Genomic DNA, 22,557 nt, shown 5'->3' on the forward strand with positions numbered 1-22,557 from the left:
AGGTCTCTTTCTCCATCAACATAAATATGTTGAAGACTTGATTTCTCTCGCCGGTCTCCACTCTACTACACCGGTGGATACTCCTCTTGAGATTAATGTTAAATATCATCGTGATGAGGGTGATCTTCTATCGGATGCTTTACTATATCGACAGTTGGTAGGTAGTCTTAATTATTTGACGATTACCTGCCCTGACATTGCTTTTGCAGTCCAACAGGTGAGTCAATTTATGCACACTCCACGTCATCATCATTTAGCTGCTGTTCGTCGCATTATACGCTATCTGAAAGGTACCTCTATGCGTGGTCTTTTCTTTCCCAACGATTGCCCAACTACCTTGGTGGGATATAGTGATGCTGATTGGGCTGGTTGTCCTGATACTCGGAGATCCGTCACTGGTTATTGTATGTTCCTTGGGCCTGCATTGATTTCCTGGAAAAGTAAAAAGCAGTCTCGTGTCTCTAAGTCCTCCACCGAATCTGAGTATCGGGCTATGTCAACAGCTTGTTCTGAGATTATTTGGCTTCGTGGTCTTTTGGCTGAGCTTGGATTCCCTCAAACAGATGCAACACCTCTCCATGCTGACAACACTAGTGCCATTCAAATTGCTACCAATTCAGTCTTTCATAAGCGCACTAAGCACATTGAAGTGGATTGCCATTCTATTCGAGAAGCTTTGGACAATCATGTTATCTCCCTTCCTCATGTCACCTCTCAACTTCAGCTTGCAGACATATTTACCAAGGCTGTTCCTCGTCCACGACATCAATTTCTAGTTCACAAATTGATGCTTCTTGATCAGCCGCATCAATTTGAGGGGGGATGTTAATGAGGGAATCAATTACGATTACTGTTTCTTATTATATATTATGTATTTTAGGAATAGCAATCAATTTATTTATTACATATAATTAGACTTCCTACAAATTAGGAATTAGATTTATTCTATCATAAATAATTGAAAACATCTTTGTACTATTTATTGAGAAGAAGGGAATGAGATAGGCATCAAAGGCCAACTTTTCTGACATCCTTAACTCAGCAAAAGAGATTTGGAATGTAGTAGAGCAAACCTACACTAAAGCCAAAGATGTTGCTCAAGTATATGAAGTAGAGGTTAAAACTTTGGCAGCAAAACAAGGGAACAAGACTGTTACAGAATATGCCAATCAGCCGAAATCATTATGGATGGAGCTAGGCCATTATAGAGTCATAAAAGCCAAATTTACTGAAAATTCAATACACCTCAAGGACTATATCGAGCAAGACAGAGTTTATGATTTCCTTGTTGGTTTGAATCCTGAATTTGATCAAGTTAGGATTCAAATATTGGGGAAACGAAAGGTACCATGCTTCAATGAAGTGGTGGCTATTGTGAGAAGTGAAGAAAGTAGAAGGAGTCTCAAGTTAGAGCGTCCAGCAGTAGAGAACTCAACAATGGTGGCTTATCATAATGGAGATCAGACTTTGGCCATGATAGCCGAACAAAAGAAAGGAGGATCAGCAAATGTGGAGAAGAAAGGTGATGGTCTCTGGTGTACCTACTGCAATAAGCCCCGTCATACTTGAGAGAAGTGCTAGAAGTTGCACGGGAAGCCTTTAAATCGAGACCGAGAAGGGGTTACAAAGGAGGCCTTGTAAGGAAGGGAGGACAAGTTTATGTTGATATTGGAACAAATGAAGAAAAAAAGCTAGAAGCTACTGCCCATCTTAACCAAGAAGAGATAGAAAGGATGAGAACCCTTCTTAGTAAGCTGGAAAAACATACAGGTGTGTGTTCTTTGACATACTCAGATATGTTTCCACTTTCTTTTGGATTAAATGTCTTAGATACACCCTTTAACCATTATTGGATATTGGACCCTGGAGCCACAGACCACATGACACCATTAGCCAAACACTTTTCCACATATTCCTCATGTCCCAGCAACAAGAAAATTGCCACAGCAGATGGAACCCTTATAATTGCAGCTGGTCAAGGAAATATACAAATCAATCCTTTAATAATCTTAAAAGATGTTCTCCATGTTCCCAAGTTATCCACCAACCTAGCCTCTATACAAAAACTTATAAAGGATTTGTCATGTATTGTTGTTTTTTACAATGATCATTGTGTATTTTAGGACAAGAATTTGGGGAGGACGATTGGACATGGTAGAGAATGGAATGACCTTTACTATCTTGAAGATCCAAGTTTGTCCAGCAAGAACAAAATCTCTCACTCCTTCATATCTAAATCTATGATGACCAACAAAGTAAAAACCATGCTTTATCACTGTCGGCTAGGACATCCTTTTTTTGGAGTTACAAAAATTATGTTTCCTTCTCTGTTTACCAAGTTAGATGCTGAGAGTCTTCATTGTGAGGTGTGTGAAATTGTTGAGCACAAGCGTATATCTTTTCTAATAAGTAATATAATTAGAAATTTTCCCTTTGATATTGTTGACACTGATGTATGGGAGCCTTCTAATGTTCCAATTGTGTCTGGTGCTTGATGGTTTCTCACCTTTATAGATGATTGTACAAGGGTCACTTGTGTGTTCCTACTTAAACAAAAATCTGAAGTCAATTTTGTCTTCCTAAACTTCCACTCCTTGATAAAAAAATCAGTTTGGTGTTGATGTTAAGAGACTTAGGTAAGATAATGCCAAAAATTACTTCAATCATGTCCTTAATTCTTTTTGTCAAAAAGAAGATATAATTCATGAGTCTTCTTGTGTCAAAACACCACCACAGAATGGGGTCGCAAAGAGGAAAAATGCGCATCTATTTAATCAGACCCAGGCATGGTTGTTCCAAAATAGTGTCTCAAAAAATTTCTAGGGTAAGTTGTTCTTACAACAATACACCTTGTTAATAGACTACCCTCTAGAGTCTTAGGATCAAAATGCCTTATGGAAGCTTTGTCGTCTTTCTATCCAAACCTGTCCACTACAAATAATCTTAAACCAAGAGTTTTTGGGTGCACCTCATATGTCCATATTCATTGTACAAACATGAGGAAACTTAATCTTAGAGCCTTGAAGTGTGTCTTTGTTGGTTACTCATCCACTCAGAAAGGGTACAAATGTTACCACCTCCCATCCAAAAAATTCTGTGTCGAGGGATGTTACCTTCAATGAACAAGAGGGCTATATCAATCAACCTTATCTTCAGGGGGGAGTTTCCGGGAAGACAAGGAAAGTAATTTTGGTTTTCCCACTCTTCTAAGTGAAATAAGTCAAGGAAGTGAAGTTGGTCAAGGAATTGGTCAAGAAACGGAAGCTGGTCATGAAAGTGAAATTAATTGTGAAGATGATCAAGGAGATGTTGAAGATAAGAGATTTGGTAAGAAGCTGGTGTACTACTCAAGACTAAGGCCATTCCAGGATTAATCCATGTTCAAGAATCCAACTCAACTCCACAAAAAGAGGTAACAATTTTTTCTACAGCTGTGCAGGTTGAAATTAAAACCCAAACTGATCTTGACCTCCTAATTGCCATTAGAAATGGGACAAGAAAATGCACCAAACAGCCATTCTACCCTCTCTCAAATTACTTGTCTTTTAAAAATTTCTCTCTTGCCCATAAAACTTTCCTAGTAAACCTAAACAGTACACTTGTACCTAATACCCTATCTGAGACATTGTCTGACAGAAAATGGTGGCAAGCCATGGATGTAGAAATGGAAGCATTGGAGAAGAACAATACCTGGGAGTTAGTCACCTTACCAATAAGAAAGAGACCAGTTGGATGTAAGTGGGTCTATACAGTGAAATACAAGGCTAATGGATCAATTGAAAGATATAAGGCAAGACTAGTTGCCAAAGGGTTCCCCCAAACCTATGGAATTGATTTTTTGGAGACCTTTGCTTCGGTTTCCAAAATGAACACAGTTAGGGTGATATTGTCTCTTGCTGCCAATTATGGTTGGAACTTGGAGCAATTTGACGTTAAGAATGCTTTCCTACATGGAGACCTTGAAGAAGAAATTTTATGGAGATACCTTCGGCATATGGTGGAGATGTTGCTGCCAACACTGTTTGCAAGTTGAAAAACGCATTATATGGGCTAAAACAGTCCCCCCATGCATGGTTTAGCAAGTTTTATGACAGGCCTAGGTTAGAAACAAAGCAAAGGGGACCATTCTTTGTTCTTTAAACATTCCAAGTTAGGGGGAGTAACAATGTTATTGGTGTATGTGGATGACATAATATTAACCGGAGATGATAACGAAGAGCAGCAATTGTTGAGCCAATGCTTGGGCAAGGAATTTGAGATCAAGACCTTGGGAAAACTAAAATATTTTTTGGGAATTGAAGATATTTATATCCCATTAGAAATATATCACTGATTTGCTCAAGGAAACTGGCAAGGCAGCTTGTAAACCTGCTAGTACCCCATTAGAACCAAACCTAAAGCTTGGAAATGCAGATGTTACTGTTCACAAGGAGATATACCAGCGATTAGTGGGCAGACTTATCTATTTGTCTCATACCAGGCCAGATATTGCCTATGCAGTGAGTTTAATTAGCCAATTTACGCATAGCCCAAAGGAGACCCATTTACAAGCTACTCATAGAATTTAACAGTACCTTTAAGGAACTCCAGGAAGAGGAATTCTATTCAAAAGGAATGATAATGTGAAGCTTGAAGCCTATACTGATGCTGATTATGCAGGTCAACTGTGGATAGGAGGTCAATTATAGCATTTTGCACCTTTCTTGGAGGAAATCTTGTAACTTGGAGAAGCAAAAAACAGGGTGTAGTGGCTGAGTCCAGTGCTGAAGCGGAACTCAGAGCCATGGCTCAAGGTATATGTTAGTTGCTATGGCTTAAAATCATCTTAGAAGACTTGAGGATAAAATGGGAAGGACCTATGAAGCTCTATTATGATAATAAGTCAGCAATCAGCATAACTCACAACCCAGTGCAGCATGATAGAACAAAGCATATTGAAGTAGACAGACACTTCATTAAAGAAAAGCTTGATAGTGGCTTGATATGCACTCTATGTGTCCTCTCAAGACCAAATTGTAGACATTCTTACCAATGGACCAGGCAGACACAATTTTGAGAAAATTGTATCCAAGCTGGGAATGGAAAACACCTATTCAGCAGCTTGAGGGGGAATATGGGAAATCAAATAGTATTTTGGGAAAGAATAAATTAGGAAATTTGTATATTTCCTTGTAATCTATACAGATTTGAATAATTAGGAACAATCCCATAAATCAAGGGATTCTAGAATAAAATAGAGTTATTATATTTCCTAAAATAGCATTGGTCTCCTGTATATATCTTGTATGAATTCTTTGTACTATGTGGTAGAAAATCAGTTTTCATTTAACCTAATTTTCTAGACTATATTCTCTTTATACCCATGAAGAAGTGTTGGTATGGTCTTTCAAGTTTCGTTTCAGAAAGTGGAAACAGCCTTATTAGTTATTTCATGGGGTTTGTACCGTTACTCACTTAATCAAGCTAACTGAGGTAAACATAGTTGTTATTACCCAAATTTTGGGATAGGCAACAGCGTACATCAACAGTATTGAAGTTCCAACAAAATGAAGATTAGAAAAGTGAGCAAAGATAAAAAAGTATAGTGAGAGAATTCCTAGTTTATTGAAGCGTGAAAAATTGAATAGTACAATGAAAAACTTCTAAATACGGGATCCTGTCATTAACATGTTTCGTATTCTATGCTGTATATAATTTGTCTATTTAAATTATTAATATGTGCATTCAATAAATGTAATTATATTGCCTAATTATAAGAATAAAATAATTGTGCCATTAGTGCCATTTATGGCTGTAAGTGACTTTGTAACAGTTGAGAGAAAAAAAAATTATTAATTGTGTATTTTGAACATTCTTTAATCTCCCTCTTCATAGGGTAAATGACCCTTTAAAAAGGGAAATAACAATAATAAAGAAATAAGGAAACAAATATGTAAAAATATTAGATATTTTTTCCCTCTTCAATATCTATGATATTTACAACACTCTCCCTCAAATTGGTAAATGAATATCAATTATTCCCAACTTGCAAATAAGATCTTTGAATCTAGCACTAGGAAGTCCTTTTGTGAGGACATCCAACTTCTCTTTGATGAAGGGCCTATCAATCTCTGTGTTCTGTTCTATTATGAACTAGGTTATGAGCAAAGCTTATAGCCACTGTGAATACTATGATAGGTAGTTACAAATTTGATTGTAGTTTTAACGGTTGTCTTGTGATAGCTGGCTCTAATGGTTTTTTCAGCTGCTTGTAATACACACTTAAGATAGCTATTGTTCATTATATATACTGTTTTGATTGTACATGTCCATGAAAAATACTTCTCTTCTCGCTTTATCTTCTCTCTCAAGTCTGTGATTCTTAACATAGCCTTATTTTTACCACTAAACAACTTCATAAGACCATTATATTTAACTTTGAGGTCATCCATAATAATTTTCATCTATAATCCTTCACATATGTCATGTACTGAATCTCAAGACTCGACGTCCTCTCTAGATCTAGTAATTACATTCTGCTTGTTGCTTCTCCTTGTTACTAGATTCCCATGCAATAATCCGAAGTGGGTTTTCTGTCTGTGACTAACCTTATATAGTTAGCATCAATGTATATCTTCTGGACAATGAACCTTCTCAAGACTCAATGTATATCCTCACAACTGCATGAAGGTGTCTCTCACGAGCGTCATGTATAAATTGCCTGTACACTCTAAGAGCATAGGCAATATTAGGCCTAGTGTGTGATTGATGCATAAATTGCCTTCAATCTATACTATAGTTGTCGGATTACAAGGGTTTATCTTGTAATACTTATTACATTTTCAATCTATACTATAGTTGTCGGTTTATCATAAATCTGGTTCCTATCATGTTTAGAAACTTATCACAATTCAATGACTTGAAAGACTTTTTTGTAAGCAAATGTGGCAATAGATATTTAAGTAAACCAAACGGAGGTTGTCCAAGATGCTTGTGGTGAAGCCAAATTTGACAAGCAGCCCAAGTGTCTAAGGTTGCTTTTTGACCGGAAGACTTTTTTTTTTATATTGTTGCCTGTCTTATGTTGCGAGAAGTACAACCCACTCTGCACTTTTGCAATTAAAATCATCTTCCTCGAGGCAAGGTCTTGAAAGGCACAATGAGTATGAAAAAGTTACTAGGTAATAAAAGTCTTGAGTAAGCCTATGTGTAAAAATGAGATTATTGGTTAATTTAGGGACATGGAGAACATTGTGTAGGGATAGAGATGATTGGAGTTGGATGTTTCTAGATCCAACAATAGAAACACAATATCCATAAGTAACTGTAATAAGTTGTTTTCCAAATACTCTGATATATGTTCTAAAGTGTGTAAATGAAGTCATGTGGTTTGTTGCCCCAGAATCAAGATATTATATGCTTTGAGAAACAAAACAAGAAATATTAAGGGAACTCTTACCCTTCATGGTCAAGATACATGAACCAGAGGAGTTACTCATGGAATCAAGGAGGGTTCAAAAAGGATTTACCTCTCCTCCTTAATGAAGGTTCAAATATCCCGGTCAACAATAAGTGTGAATTGTACTTGGTACAGTGCACATGAACAGTACTTGTGAACCAAACACTTGAATATGAATAATTTCTTATTATTGAATCTGAATAGGTACAATAAAATAAATAGGCATAAAACATAATCAATCCCTAAAGTTTAGGGATTTAGATAAAACTGACTAAGGAAACTAAACTAGAAAATAGGAGAAGATAAACTAGTATATCTAAACTATATCTTATAGAATTATCTTAACACTCCCCCTCAAGCTGGAGCATATATATCATATGCATCTAGCTTGTTACATATATATGTTATCCTAGGACCTCGTAAAGATTTAGTAAAGATATCTGCAAGTTGATCCTTGGAGCAAACTGAGGAGGTCTTGATGATACCGGAGAGGATCTTTTCTCTGATGAAATGCCAGTCAACTTCTATATGCTTTGTTCTCTCATGAAAAACTGGATTAGAGGAGAGGTATAAAGCTGACTGGTTATCACAAACTAGTTCCATATGACCAACCTTGCAAAATTGCAATTCTTGAATTAAGAGTTTTAGCCACAAGAGCTCACATGTGGTGTGAGCCATAGCACGATATTCTGCTTCTGTACTTGATCGTGCAACAACACTTTGCTTTTTACTCTTCCATGGGACAAGATTACCACACCACCCATGAAGACACAATAGCCTGATGTTGACCGCCTATCACTTGCATCACCTGCCCAATCTGCATATGAATATCCAACAATGTCTGTATGTCCTCTATCATTGTAAACAAGTCCTTTTCCTGGTGATCTTTTGATGTATCTAAGGATTCGAACAACTGCAAGCCAATGACTCTCACAGGGAGAGTTAAGAAACTGACTTACAACACTGATAGGAAAGGATATATCAGGTCTGGTCATGGTGAGATAATTCAATTTTTCCACTAATCTCCGATATCTCCCTGGGTCAGGATAAGGCTCCCCCTGCTTAGGCATAAGCTTTACATTAGGATCCATGGGAGTGTCAATTGGCTTACAATCTGTAAGTCCGGTCTCTTCTAGAATATCAAGGGCATATTTTCTCTGAGAAATAGCAATTCTGGACTTTGACTGAGCGACCTCAATCCCAAGAAAATAACGTAGGGGACCTAAATCCTTAGTTTGAAAGTGTTTAAATAAGTGTTGCTTCAGAGCCTTGATGCCTTCCTGATCATCACCTGTAATCACAATATCATTTACATAAACAATAAGATAGATAAATCTATGTGTCGATGAGCGTCTAAAGAAGACAGAGTGGTCTGTCTCACAGCGGATCATTCCAAATTCCTGAATAACTTTGCTAAACCGACCAAACCAAGCACGAGGTGATTGTTTGAGGTCATACAAGGACTTTTGTAATTTACATACAAGACCAGACCCCCCTTGAGCAACAAACCCAGGAGGTTGATCCATATAAATCTCCTCCTCCAAATCACCATGTAAGAAGGCATTTTTGATGTCTAATTGAAACAAAGGCCAATGCCTCATAGCAGCCATAACTAAGAAGAGACGAACTGAGGCCATTTTCGCAACTGGAGAGAAGGTGTCGCTGTAATCCAAACCATATACTTGCGTGTATCCCTTAGCCACAAGACGAGCTTTCAATCTATCCACCTGTCCATCAGGGCCCACTTTCACATTAAATACCCACCGACAACCAACAACAGATTTTCCAAGCGGAGGTGGGACAAGTATCCAAGTGTGGTTGGAGTCTAAAGCTGCCATCTCATCAATCATTGCTTGTCGCCATCCTGGATGGGTTAAGGCCTCCTGTACTGTCTTGGGAATGGTAATAGAGGAAATAGCAGAGACAAAAGCATAATAGGTAGGAGACAAACGATGATATGAAAGAAAGTTATAAATAGGATGAGGATTACAAGTAGAACGACTACCTTTACGAAGAGCAATGGGCAAGTCAACTGAGGTAGGTGGGGCCGGAGTAGGTAAGGAGACTGGAGCAGGGGCAGAATCACATGACTCAATTGTAGAAGTACTGGGAGGAACAATAGTATGTGACCGACGCTCATAGGTTATCCCAAATCGGTGTAGAGGACGATCAAACCCTGGTGGTGTGCTAGGAATCTCTAGTGCCTCTAAAGTAGTAGGTGTAGAAGGCACACCGGGATCAAAATGAGGAATAGGAAATACCTGACAAAGGAGATCTGAGTCAACCGAAGAGACATCTGTAGCAACGAAATATGGTGTATTTTCAAAGAAAGTGACATCTGTACTAGTGTAAAACCGATGTGTAGCTGGAGAGTAACAGCGGTACCCCTTTTGAACACGGGAGTATCCTAAGAACACACATTTGATAGCCCTGACAAACAACTTAGCACGTCCTGAGAAAAGATCATGGACAAAACAAGTACAACCAAAGACACGAGGATGAACAGAGTAAATGGGATCCAATGGGTATAATAGGGAATGAGGTACTTGATCATTCAAGACAGACGATGGCATTCGATTTATTAGATACCCTGCAGTGAGGACAGCATCTCCCCACAACTTTGGAGGTGCATTGGCATTCAATAAAAGAGTACGAGCAGTGTCCACAATATGTCTATGTTTTCGCTCAGCTACACCATTTTGTTGAGGTGTATGAGGGCAACTAGATTGATGTAGAATGCCATGGGAAGTCATAATAAATGATGTGAAGCAATCTGAAAAATATTCTTTAGCATTGTCACTTCGTAAAATCCGAATTACTCTGCCAAATTGAGTTTTGATCTCCGAATAGAAACTTTGAAAAATATTGAATAACTTAGAACGATTTTTCATCAAAAATATCCAAGTACATCTAGAAAAATCATCAATAAAGGTGACGTAATACCTATGCCCTAAAAGAGAAGGAACTCGACTAGGGCCCCAAACATCAGAATGAATGACATCAAAGGGAGACACAGCTCGACTATTAATACTCTTAGGAAAAGAAGTTCTAACATGCTTCCCTAATTGACATGACTCACACTAAGGATTCCAAGCGTGAGAGATGAGGTACCATTTTCTTTAATTTATTCAAGCTTGGATGACCCAGGCGACGATGAATTAAACTAGGAGACTCAACAGATGCACATATGGTAGAGGTAGAAGACTGAAGATAGTAGAGACAATATGATTCATATCCAACTCCAATCGTCTGTCCCGTACTCCGGTCCTGTATCAAGAAAGAGTCGGAAGTGAAGGTTATGGCACAATTTAATGACCGAGTCAACTTACTTATAGAAATCAAATTAAAAGGACATCCAGGAACTAGTAAAACAGATTTTAATGGTAGTGAAGGGGTAGGTGATATTTGGCCAATACCAGTGGCTTGGACTTTTGACCCATCTGCAAGAGTGATATGATGTGGAGTTTTAGGTGATGATAGACTATGGAAAAGGGAGACATTACCAGTTAGGTGATCAGAAGCACCAGAGTCCAAAACCCAAGGTCCAATAGACTGAGTGAGAGAGACAGATGGTAGAATTACCAGTGTGAGCAACAGTGACAGAGGAAGAGGCTTGTTGCGCTGCCTTCAGTTGAAGATACTCTTTGTAATCATCGGTAGATAATGAGATTAGATGATTGCCCTCAGATTCAATCTTGAGTTCTAGAGCCGAAGTTTGAGATTGAGCCATGAAGAGAAAAAAAAAAAGGAGAAACAGCAACAAAAGAAAACCTCAATCAAAAAGCCACAGAAACAGCAAACAATCAACCATGGAACACCGAGGTAGCAACCAATCAACCACGGAACTCTGAGTTAGCAACCAAACGACCACGAAACTCCTAGACAACAACCAAACGACCACGGAACTCCGAGGCCTCAACCAAACGACCACCAAAAGATCACCTAGAGTGTGACCCACAACCTGAAAAGGGTCAAAACGAGAAGAGGGAGGGCCGGCGAGTCCAACGGAGTGAACCGCGTCGCAAACGGAGGCTGGGAGGGCGGCGCGTGAAGCCCACGCGCCGGCGAGCTTTCTCAACAAGAACCGCGCGTGAGAGCGCGTGAGACGGCGGATGACGGTGCCTCTCGACGGAGAGGCCAATCGGTGACCTCTGAGTGTGCAAGCGGTGTCAACTCCGGCAACCGCGAACAAAACTCGAAAACCCTAGATGTTGGCGGCTGGATTAGGGTTCCTAGACCAGAGAGCTCTGGTACCAACTTGAATATGAATAATTTCTTATTATTGAATCTGAATAGGTACAATAAAAATAGGCATAAAACATAATCAATCCCTAAAGTTTAGGGATTTAGATAAAACTGACTAAGGAAACTAAACTAGAAAATAGGAGAAGATAAACTAGTATATCTAAACTATATCTTATAGAATTATCTTAACACAAGCCATGACAAACAGTGCCTGACAAATAGTGCGTGTGCACATCACCACGATGAACATGGCTTGTGGACAGTACCCCAATGAATAGTAAATAGTAATCATAACTAGTACTGCGTTGAACTGTACCAAGTGAAAGGTACTAATGAACATAATTTTTTAATGTTTGGCCGGCAATGGAAAGTTTAATGTCATGGTCCAACCACTAGCCTGTAGTTGACAATGATGATGGACAATAATGTCGGTATTGTGCAGCAGAAACAGAACTGCCAGTATCAAGAGCTATAATACCAATTTAAAAAAATAAGAAATTGTATATTAATTGTGATTTTGTATATTCCGTAATCTCCCTTTTTATAGGGTGAATGACTGTTTAAAAAAGGAAATAACAATGACAAAGAAATTGGGAAACAAATATCTAAAGATATTTAGAGATATTTTTTATCTCTTAATTATCTAGGATATTTATGACAGTAATATTTATAAATGACATCATGATCAATGAAAGATAGCAAAACAAAAATTCTGACAAAACTGAGTTTCTATTTATAGAGGGTTAGAAAAGCTGTCGCCTACAACTGTAGGCAAACTGATGACCGTTGCAACTGGTGTGTTAGTGACAACTGAAATCTAAATAGAAAAAGGCAAAAGCTATGTCATATGCAGCTGAATAAACAACTAACCGTAGCATTCATAGTTATATGGGCTGGTTCTCTCTAATATTTTCTCTAGGAATTAGATGGACGGGAGCATGGGAGAAGAAATCCCAGATTTCCAGCCTGTCTGAGTGATTCATCTTTGAGTGAAGATAGATTTAGTTAGAATGTCAGCCAATTGTTCTTCTATAGGAATATCATAGTTATTGATCCAGAATACATTTGAATGCCTTTTCTTGGCGAGACAAGGGGATTGTGTGGTGAGTTCATCCTACCCCAAGGAACAAAGTTGCTTTGATACCATGTCAAAGTTCATAAAATGAAGATTATTTGAAAATATGCTAGTAGAGAGACAAAGTATAGAGAGAGAATTCTGAGTTTTATAGAAATGTGAAAAATTAGATTGTAAAATGAGTTGAGCCTCTATTTATTAGGAAAGGTAAAAGTTATGTATACAGCTGAATAGATGACTAGCCCTAGAATACATAGTTAAATGGGATGGTTCTCTCTAATAAAATAATCTTGTAATCTATCTATCTATATTTACAGACATTCATTATGTATTTTTTTCATTTTGATATTCACAGTCCATGGTATACCATCCTACCTTTTCCTAAGGAAAAAAAAAATCAATATATACTTGCAGAATCAAACATTTACATGTGAAGACAAAAGCAGAACTAAAAGAAGCTTTGTGGGTAGCTCAACATGAACAGATGGACTATGTGGTCGAAATTGAGAGTTCTATTGATGCCAATGCCAGTTTCCACAGGTTTATATCGGCATTTTGCTTATTGAATATTTTGTTGATTTAATGGATAAACCTCATTGCCAACACCTCTATCTTGATTCAGCATTTTGAAACAATATGCACTACAAACTGCTCAACACACCATGAGATTCCTCTCGTGGATTTTTAGTAAGGGCTCTATAAAGGACGAGTTCTGTTTATACAAAATCTGTAAAATACAGTGTTCTAAATATAGGTGAGTTTTCACTTTTTATAGAGATTCTAATCATGAATTTATTTGGGGCTTAATATCAGTCTTCCTTTCTTTTGATTCTTTTCCTTGGATTGGATGTATGATTTTGTGGCAGAATTGCACTTGTTGCTCCACCAACATCAGCATCTGTTGGTGATAGTTGTAAGGAGTTCTATAGAGAAGGATTTATTTTATCTTTAGTTCTTGAAGATGGAAGTGTTGGTTATGGTGAGGTTGGTATCAGTTTTATGTTATATTGTATCTTGCTTTACATTGATGTCTTCGTTTATAATACCATATGTGAGTTGTTAGGAAACTGAGGGACTGTTAACTATTTTTTTCATTTTTGTTCACTCTTTTTTCACAAAAGTGCCACCTTGTTTTCAATTTATAGGATTTGTAAAGGAAATCGAGTAAATGGGAAAAGTTTTTTTTTTTTTTTTTAATTCTTGTAGAAATTTTTGCAAACAAGAAACAAATTGAAAATAAGGTGACAATTTTGTAAATAAAATGTGTAAACGAAAATTGAAAACATGAAATGAAAACAAAAGTAAACAGGCCTTGAAGATGACAAAAATGCTAAATTTCTTAAAGAGTGATATTTTTCATTGATTTGAATAGAGATGGATACAAGGTATTATGACATCTACATAGACTAGAAGTATTGTGAGATTGCCATTAGGGGAGTGTTTTATGAACAAAGTATGGTCACCTTGGCTTTGTATCCCAAGGAAATCCTTGTCTAGTTAAATCTCTCAAGCCATGCTCGTGGAGATTGCTTGAATCCATACAAGGCCTTTTTTTATCTACATACTTTGTTTTCTCTATCTGAAGCTCCAAAACCAAGGGGAGTTTCCATGTAAACTTCTTCAAGTCTCCATGTAGGAAGACATTTTTCACATCAAACTATTGTAAGTCCCAACCAAAATGGGCTGCCATGGAAAGTATAACTTGTACTATATTCATCTTTGCCAGTAGTGCAAATGTCTCCTCATAGTCTATCCCATAAGTTTGGGGGTACTCGTTTGCTACCAATCTTGCTTTGTGTTTGTCTACTATCCCATTAGCTCTATTCTTCATTATGAATATCCATTTGCACCCTACAACCTTTTTGTCTTTGGATTTGACTACAATCTCCCTTGTTGAACTTTCCAATGCCTTCATTTCTTTTTTCATGGCTAGAATCGCGCTCTTCTCTCATAGCCTCTTGGATTGAAGATGGGATATTTGTTGAATCAATGGTTGCAATAAAACTTTGATGTTGAGCAGACAAATGGTCAGTATAGACATAGATCTTTTTCCTTTCCTCAAAGCAATAGGAATATCATTTATACTTACTTCAATACTTCCTCAAAATAACCTTTAGGATCACTCACCTCCGAGTTAAATGATTCCTCTTGTTGTGGAACCGAGTTGGGTTTTTTCTTCTTTTGATTTTTTATGCCAAAGAATTTATGAAAAATAAATTCTTCGGACATACCTTACGAAAAATAATTCTGAGGTTAGTCAAATATTTGTCAATTTCTTCCATCTTGTTCAAAATTAGTTTGGTAAAGTCCATAAAAAGAATTAGATATGATAATGTTACTCGTGTATAGTCATTAATAAACGTCAAAAATTATTTAGCACTAGAGATAGATTCCACAATGAGTCCTCACACATCTAAGTGTATTAAATCAAAAGTGAAAGACCTTTTATTACCACTAATTGGAAAAGTAGAACGATAGTGTTTAGACAACTGACAAACATCATAATTAAACAAATCAATATAAACTTTTGTAAACAAATGCGGAAACAAAGATTTAATAAGACTAAATAGAGGAAGTCCAAGTCTCTTATGTTGGAGCCATATTTGAGTGATGGCCCAAGTATTAGTCTTCACATATTGGCTTGAGGTTGACTCCATGTTCTTGTCACTATTCTTTTTTTGCTCTAGGAAGTACAATCCACCTTGCTCTTTAGCAATTAAAATCGCCTTCCCCGTGACCATGTCCTAAAAGGAACAATTAGAGTGAAAAAAATGTTACTAAACAATTCAATATGTAATGAGCTTTTGTATAGAAATTAGACTGTTAGCCAATTTTGGGACATGAAAGACATTATGTAAAAAATAAAGGCCTCAAGTTGAATGCTTCCAAAGCCAACAATGGGCACATTATTTCCATTAGCAACTGTAAAGGATTGTTTGACATTTGCTCTAGAATATGATGCAAAAAGTGAAGGAAAAGAGGTCATCAAATTTGTTGCTTCAGAATTAAGAATCCAAACTCCGTGAGAAATAGAGCCAATAGTATTGAAAGAACTCTTATCCGTCATGGACAATATACATGAGCCAAAGGGCTTACTCATGGATTCAATCATCATTCTCAAGTGATCAATCTCTACCTTATAGGCTTTAATATTTTGTTTCGATTAAGATTGGGTTGGGGGATTTGTCTCCTTGTGTTATGAAGAAAAAGGGAGGTTTCAGGCTGCGACTCAGTGTTGTGATCACCAGTGAAGGCTGCTCCTTTTTGGCTCACAATTGACTCCAACGACGGTGGCACTGACGATGATAGAGAAGGTGCCAACAACTCTAATTTTAGGGCAAGGTAGTGGAAATAAGGCTCCCAAGATCAAGAAATCTGAAACCAAGTTGAAAGAGATGATTTTATTAATTTGTGTCCCATAAATTACATTATTGTCCTATTATAGAGATACATTTGACTTGAAAAAAGAGAATGATTTTTATTATTTTCATTCATACCTATTACATTTTTCTTATACCTATTTGTAACAATCTAATCTTCCAAAATAAGGAAATAAGGAAAAAATATGCTGAAAAATAAAATAGAAGATACTACAAATATTCTCTCTAATTAGGAAATTTTTCTTCTAATTACAACACTCCCCCTCAAGTTGGTAAATGAATATCAATCATTCCCAACTTGCCTACAAGATCTTGAAATCTACCCTGAGGGAGCCCTTTTGTAAAAATATTTGCTATCTGAAGTTCTGTAGGAACATGAGTTGTAATCACAAAGCCTTTGTCTAGATTATCTTTGATGAAGTGTTTGTCAATCTTAATGTGTTTGGTCCTGTCATGTTGTACTGGATTATGGGCAATGCTCATGGTATACTTATTGTCAGAGTATAGTTGCACGGGGTTGTCCACCTTGACTTTAAAGTCATCCAAAATGATTTTCATCCAGAGTCCTTCACACATTCCTTGAGCAAGGGTTCGGAATTCAGCTTTTGCACTAGAACGAGATACTTTATCTTGCTTTTTGCTCCTCCACGTTACCATACTATCTCCAAGAAACATACAATACCCAGAAGTAGATTTTCTGTCGGTAATAGAACCTGCATAGTCAGCGTCAGTATATATTTTCATAGTCAATGTGTCTTCCCTTTTGAATAATAGCCCATTTCTTGGACTTGACTTCAAGTACTGGAGAATTTTGTCAACTGCTTGCATGTGTCTCTCTCTTGGATCATGCATAAATTGACTCACTACACTAATTGCATAAGCAATGTCTAGTCTTGTGTATGATAGGTAAATCAATTTTTCTACCAATCTCTGATATTGGGCCTTATCTACAGGAGCACTTTCTTCACTTCCAATTCTATGATTTTGTTCTATAGGAACTGTTGAGATTCTACATCCCTGCTTTCTTGTTTCTTTGAGGAGATCAAGTACATATTTCCTTTGGGAGATGAAAATTCCGTTCTTGGAGTAAGCAACCTCTATTCCAAGAAAATACTTGAGTTTTCTTAGGTCTTTCATTTCAAATTGAGCTGCCAATTTTTCTGTTTCATCATCTCCTGCAATAATCATATCATCCACATAGACAAGCAGTAGAGTGAGTTTACCTGTAGAATAGTGCTTTATGAATATAGTATGATCTTCTTGGCTTTGTTTGTATCCCAAGGAAACCATTGCTTTTGTAAATCTTCCAAACCATGCTCTAGGGGATTGTTTAAGACCATACAATGCTTTCTTTAGGAGGCATACCTTGTTTCTTTCATTTTTCATTTCAAAACTTCCTCTTCCAGATCTCCATGATGAAAGGGATTCTTCACATCCAATTGGTGTAAGTCCCAACTAAAATGAGCAGCCAAAGCGAGAACAACTCGAATTGTATTCATCTTTGCCACTGGGGCAAACGTCTCCTCATAGTCAACCCCATAAGTTTGGGTACAGCCCTTTGCCACTAATCTAGCTTTATATCTTTCTATTGTCCCATCTACCTTATGTTTCACTGTGAATATCCATCTACACCCTACTGCCTTCTTGTCTCTTGGCTTATCAACAATCTCCCAAGTTGAATTTCTTTCTAATGCATTCATCTCTTCTTTCATGGCTTGAGTCCAATGTTCAATTTTCATGGCCTCCTGGATTGAGGTAGGAATTTATGCGGCATCAATGGAAGCAATAAAGCTTTTGCGCTTATCAGAGAGATTGTTAGTGCAAACATATCGAGAAATAGGATATTTAGCACATGACCTTCTTTCCTTTCTTAATGCAATGGGTAAATCCTTAGTAATATTTACATCTTCATTGTTATCTTCAGGGATCCTCACCTCCAGATTAGACAATTTTTCTTACTCTAGAGTTGAAGTGGGTTGTTTTCTTCTTTATATTTTTTGCCAAAAAATGTCTTCTTCCTCTTGTTCCTCACTGTGGACCATGGTAGCTTCATTGCTCAGATCTTGGGCATCCTGCAAAGACAAATATGGTAATGACATGAAAGAGAGCTCCTCCACTTCAAGTGCTTTCTCCCCCTGAAGTGGTGAATTGGCATAAAAGGATTGTGTTTCATGAAAGGTGACATCCATGGTGATAAAGACTCGACGACTCTAAGGATGATAACTTTTGTACCCTTTTTTATTAGGAGGATACCCAATAAAGACACATTTAAGAGCTTTGGGATCTAATTTACTACGATTAGGGTGATGAGAGTGAACAAAAACAGTAAATCCAAAGACTCGACTAGGTAGACTCGATACTAGGGGTGAAGAGGGAACAAAAGACAATAGAGATTCTATAGGACTAATGTCATTTAAGATACGGGTGGGTAACTTGTTGATGAGATACGTGGCAGTTAATACAGTTTCTCCCCAATAATTTTTTTGGAGCAGACATTTGAAAAAGAAGAGCTCTAGTTAGTTCATGAACAATACCATTATGAGACAAAAAATTAAGAAATTCATGATTCACATATTCAGTACCAATATTAGACCCGATTCTTTTGATATTTTTTCCAAATTGATTTTGGACAAGACGGAAAAAATTAACAAATATTTGGAAAACTTCTGATTTATTTTTCATAAGGTATGTCCACATGACACGGGTGTCGCAACCTGAAAATTTCCAATCTTGCGACCTATAGTTTAGACATCCTTTTAAAGATCTCATCAATTAAGGAATGCCCGGACACTAGACTAATCCTTAATTAATGATTTTGAAAAATGAGTTCATGGAGTCGCCACCAATGTTTTACTCAAAACATTAGAAAAAGAAAAGGTTTTTTAAATATCCATTATGAGAGAGAGAGTTGAGAGAGAGTTGAGAGAAAATCAATAGACTGTATTATGATTAGAAAATAGGATAATGATATCTGTGGGATATCACTTACATATATAGACCTAACAATCTAGCCAACTGAGTTGGTAACAGTAAACAGAAAAACAGAAAAGATACAGAAAAGATATAGAAAAGATATGCAATATTAAAACAGAACTAATAAAGATATTTAGTAATATAATCTCTTCTCTAATACACCCCCCACAAGCTCAAGGAGGATGAGACAGATCTGATGGATCAGCAACATTGAGCTTGGAACGCAGCGACAGAAAACGCTTGGGAGACAGTGCCTTGGTTAAAAGATCTGCATATTGATGCTGAGCAGGAATATGTGAGACAACCAGAGCTTTACTGATGACTTTTTCTCGAACAAAGAAGATGTCAAGTTCCATATGCTTAGATCTTGCGTGTAGAACAGGATTGTGAGACAGTGCTACTGTGCTTTGATTATCACAGAGCACTGTAGGAGTGTTTAGATGAACTTTCAGTTCCTTTAGAAGGGATTGGATCCACAAGACCTCAGTGACGGCTTGAGCTAAAGCACGATATTCAGCTTCAGTGCTTGACCTTGCAACAAGCAGTTGTTTCTTAGACCACCAAGACACCAGATTAGGGCCAAGATAAATGCAGGCAGCCGAGGTAGATCTCCTGTCATTAGGATCAGATGCCCAATCAGCATCAGTGAAGGCAGTAAGATTGAAGAAGGAGGATGACCGAGCAGGAGTAAGAACAAGACCATATTTAAGAGTCCCTTTGAGATACCTAAGGATTCTTTTGACCACTTTCCAATGCTCCTCCATTGGAGAGCACATGAACTGACTTACCTTATTGATACTAAAGGCAATTTCAGGTCGTGTAATTGTTGCATATTGCAATGCACCAACTACAGATCTATACAAGGTAGGATCATCAAACGAGATTCCTGTTTTAGCAAGTTGCTGACCACCAATCATAGGAGTGGAGATTCCCTTAGAGTCTTCCATTTTAACTCTGGTAAGAAGATCTGAAATGTATTTGTGTTGAGATAGTAGTAACTGCCCAGTAGAGAGTGTTTTAACTTCAATACCCAAGAAGTAGTCTAAACTACCAAGATCTTTGAGAGAGAAAGTTTCATTGAGATGATCAATGAACTTTTGCAACAAGGAGGGGGAATTGCCAGTGAGGATAATGTCATCCACGTAAACAAGCATGTAAATAGTGGCAGATGGAGTAGAAAAAATGAACAAGCTAGGATCACACTTACTCTTGTGGAAACCAAGCTTTAGCAAGACAGAAGTTAATCTGTCAAACCAGGCACGGGGGGCCTGTTTGAGACCATAGAGAGACTTTTGTAGTTTGCAAACAAGATGCTTACTACTGGGTTCAATGAAGCCGGGAGGCTGAGACATGTAAATGTCTTCTTCAAGCATTCCATTGAGGAATGCATTATTAATATCAAGTTGTCGAAGTGGCCACTGAAAGGTTACAGCAAGGGAGAGAACAATCCGGATGGTGACAGGCTTAACCACAGGAGAGAAGGTTTCAGAAAAATCAACACCAGGTTGCTGATGAAAGCCCTTGGCCACAAGTCTGGCCTTGTACTTGTTAATGGAGCCATCAGGATTCTCTTTAATACGAAAGACCCATCTGCAGCCTATACGGTTGGCATGCAGAGCAGTGATTTCAGCTTGCATGGCAGCAAGCCAATTGGGATCAGTAAGAGCAGTTTTGACAGTTTTTGGTGCAACATTGGACAGCAAAAGTGTAGGGTTAATTCTGGGTTGAACAATCCCATTTTTTGAGCGAGTAGTCATAGGGTGAACATTAAGAGTTGTGGCTGGAGGTGAATTTGAAGAGGATGAAACAGTAAGGGAAGTAGTGCTGTCAGGTGTAGAAGAGGGAAAGGAATTAGACTCAGAGGAACTAAAACTGGCAGAGATGGCAGGTGATATCACAGGAGAGGAAGGTGGGTTGTGTGAACAAACAAGAGAGGGAAGAATAGAGACAGAGGTAGCAGGGGTAGAGGTTTGATTTTTTGAAATAAAGAGATCAGTATAGGGAAATCTGTCTTCATTGAAGATCACATCTTTGCTGATATAGATTCGGCCAGATCTGCTTAGACACTTGTAACCTTTATGACTAGGTAAGTATCCTAAGAATAGACACTCTTCGGACCGGGGTTGAATTTTGTGTTGATTATAGGGTCTGAGTAATGGAAAACAGGAACAGCCAAAAACCTTGAGAAACTTATAGTCTGGATCCTTGTTATGAATCAATTTATAGGGTGATTGAAATTCAATAGAGGAGGAAGGTAGTCTGTTGATTAAGTAGGTAGCAGTTAAAAAGGCATGATCCCAAAATTTTAGTGGCAAGGCCGAATGATGAAGCATTGCCAATCCAAGTTCAACGACATGTCTGTGTCTTCGTTCAACAGTGCCGTTTTGATGATGAGCATAGGGACAAGTGAGTCTGTGAATAATGCCTTCTTGTTGAAGAAATGGAATTAGAGTGCGAAATTCACCTCCACCATCCGTTTGAACAGATTTGAGAGGTGTTTGGAATTGTTTCTCAGCCAGGGCCTTAAAATTTTGAAAATTGGAGTACACATCTGATTTTCTACGAAGGAGATAAATCCACATGTATTTGGTGCAGGCGTCTACACACGTTAGAAAATACAAATAACCACAACTAGATTCTAATGATGCAGGTCCCCAAACATCTAGAAAAACAAGTTCAAGTGGATTGGAATAAACAGTAGTAGATAGTTGAGAAGGAAGTCTATGAGACTTGGCAATACAGCATGAGTCACAAAAGTCAGAAATTTTATTAATAGTTGGAAGATGAATATTGCAAGTTTGTAAAGCTTTAGTTAGGGAATCATGATGAGGATGCCCTAACCGTAAGTGCCACTGTTTATAGGTATTTGAAACACCATGATTACATTTTGCAGAAAGAAAAATACAAGGATCAGATTTTGGAAAGGCTGAGTTCTGCTCAATGTCAACAGTGAAGGATTTCTTCTTTGCTAGATGCGGGTGAAAATGATAGAGACCATCTTCACCAAGTTTCCCTTCAAGAAGAGTCTCGTTCAAATCCTGTGATTTGACAAAACAGGAATGAGGATAGAAAACGAAGTAGACATTGTTGTCTTTAGCAAATTTTGAAACACTTATTAGATTTTTGGTTAAACTGGGAACAAGTAAAAGGTCTTTGAGGGACAAAATTTTGGAGGGATGCATAGGGGACTGAAACATATTAGAACCTATTGAGGCAATAGATGTACCTTGGCCATTGGCCATAGCAATGTGTTCTGCACCAGTGAATTGAGCGCTCTGTAGAAGGTATTGAGGGTCTGGGGTTGCATGGTGAGAAGCACCAGAATCTGGGATCCATGCGGTGGCAGTGTTAAGAGTTGGAGGAGCATGAACATGTTGAGCAGGAGGAGCAGTGCGTGAATGGCTAGACTGATTGGAGGTTACTGCAGGAAAGGTGAATCCAGGAGG

The 22,557-nt window shown here is 37.7% G+C and overlaps 1 protein-coding gene across 7 annotated transcripts in view; it reads left to right on the plus strand.

Annotated features, from left to right (window-relative positions):
* The window catches only part of PHYLLO (2-oxoglutarate decarboxylase/hydro-lyase/magnesium ion-binding protein), a 126,980-nt gene that overhangs the window by 83,418 nt on the left and 21,005 nt on the right, over nucleotides 1-22,557 (plus strand). For all 7 annotated transcript variants that reach the window (XM_083064570.1, XM_083064571.1, XM_083064572.1 and 4 more), the window contains 3 exons: nucleotides 13,173-13,298; nucleotides 13,381-13,512; nucleotides 13,625-13,742. In XM_083064570.1, coding sequence (XP_082920696.1) covers nucleotides 13,173-13,298; nucleotides 13,381-13,512; nucleotides 13,625-13,742 — 376 coding nt within the window. The remainder of the gene's footprint in view (nucleotides 1-13,172; nucleotides 13,299-13,380; nucleotides 13,513-13,624; nucleotides 13,743-22,557) is intronic.

Source organism: Cajanus cajan, chromosome 10 (genome assembly GCF_000230855.2).
Source record: "Cajanus cajan strain Asha chromosome 10, NIPB_CcT2T_4, whole genome shotgun sequence".
Classification (NCBI taxonomy): domain Eukaryota; kingdom Viridiplantae; phylum Streptophyta; class Magnoliopsida; order Fabales; family Fabaceae; genus Cajanus; species Cajanus cajan.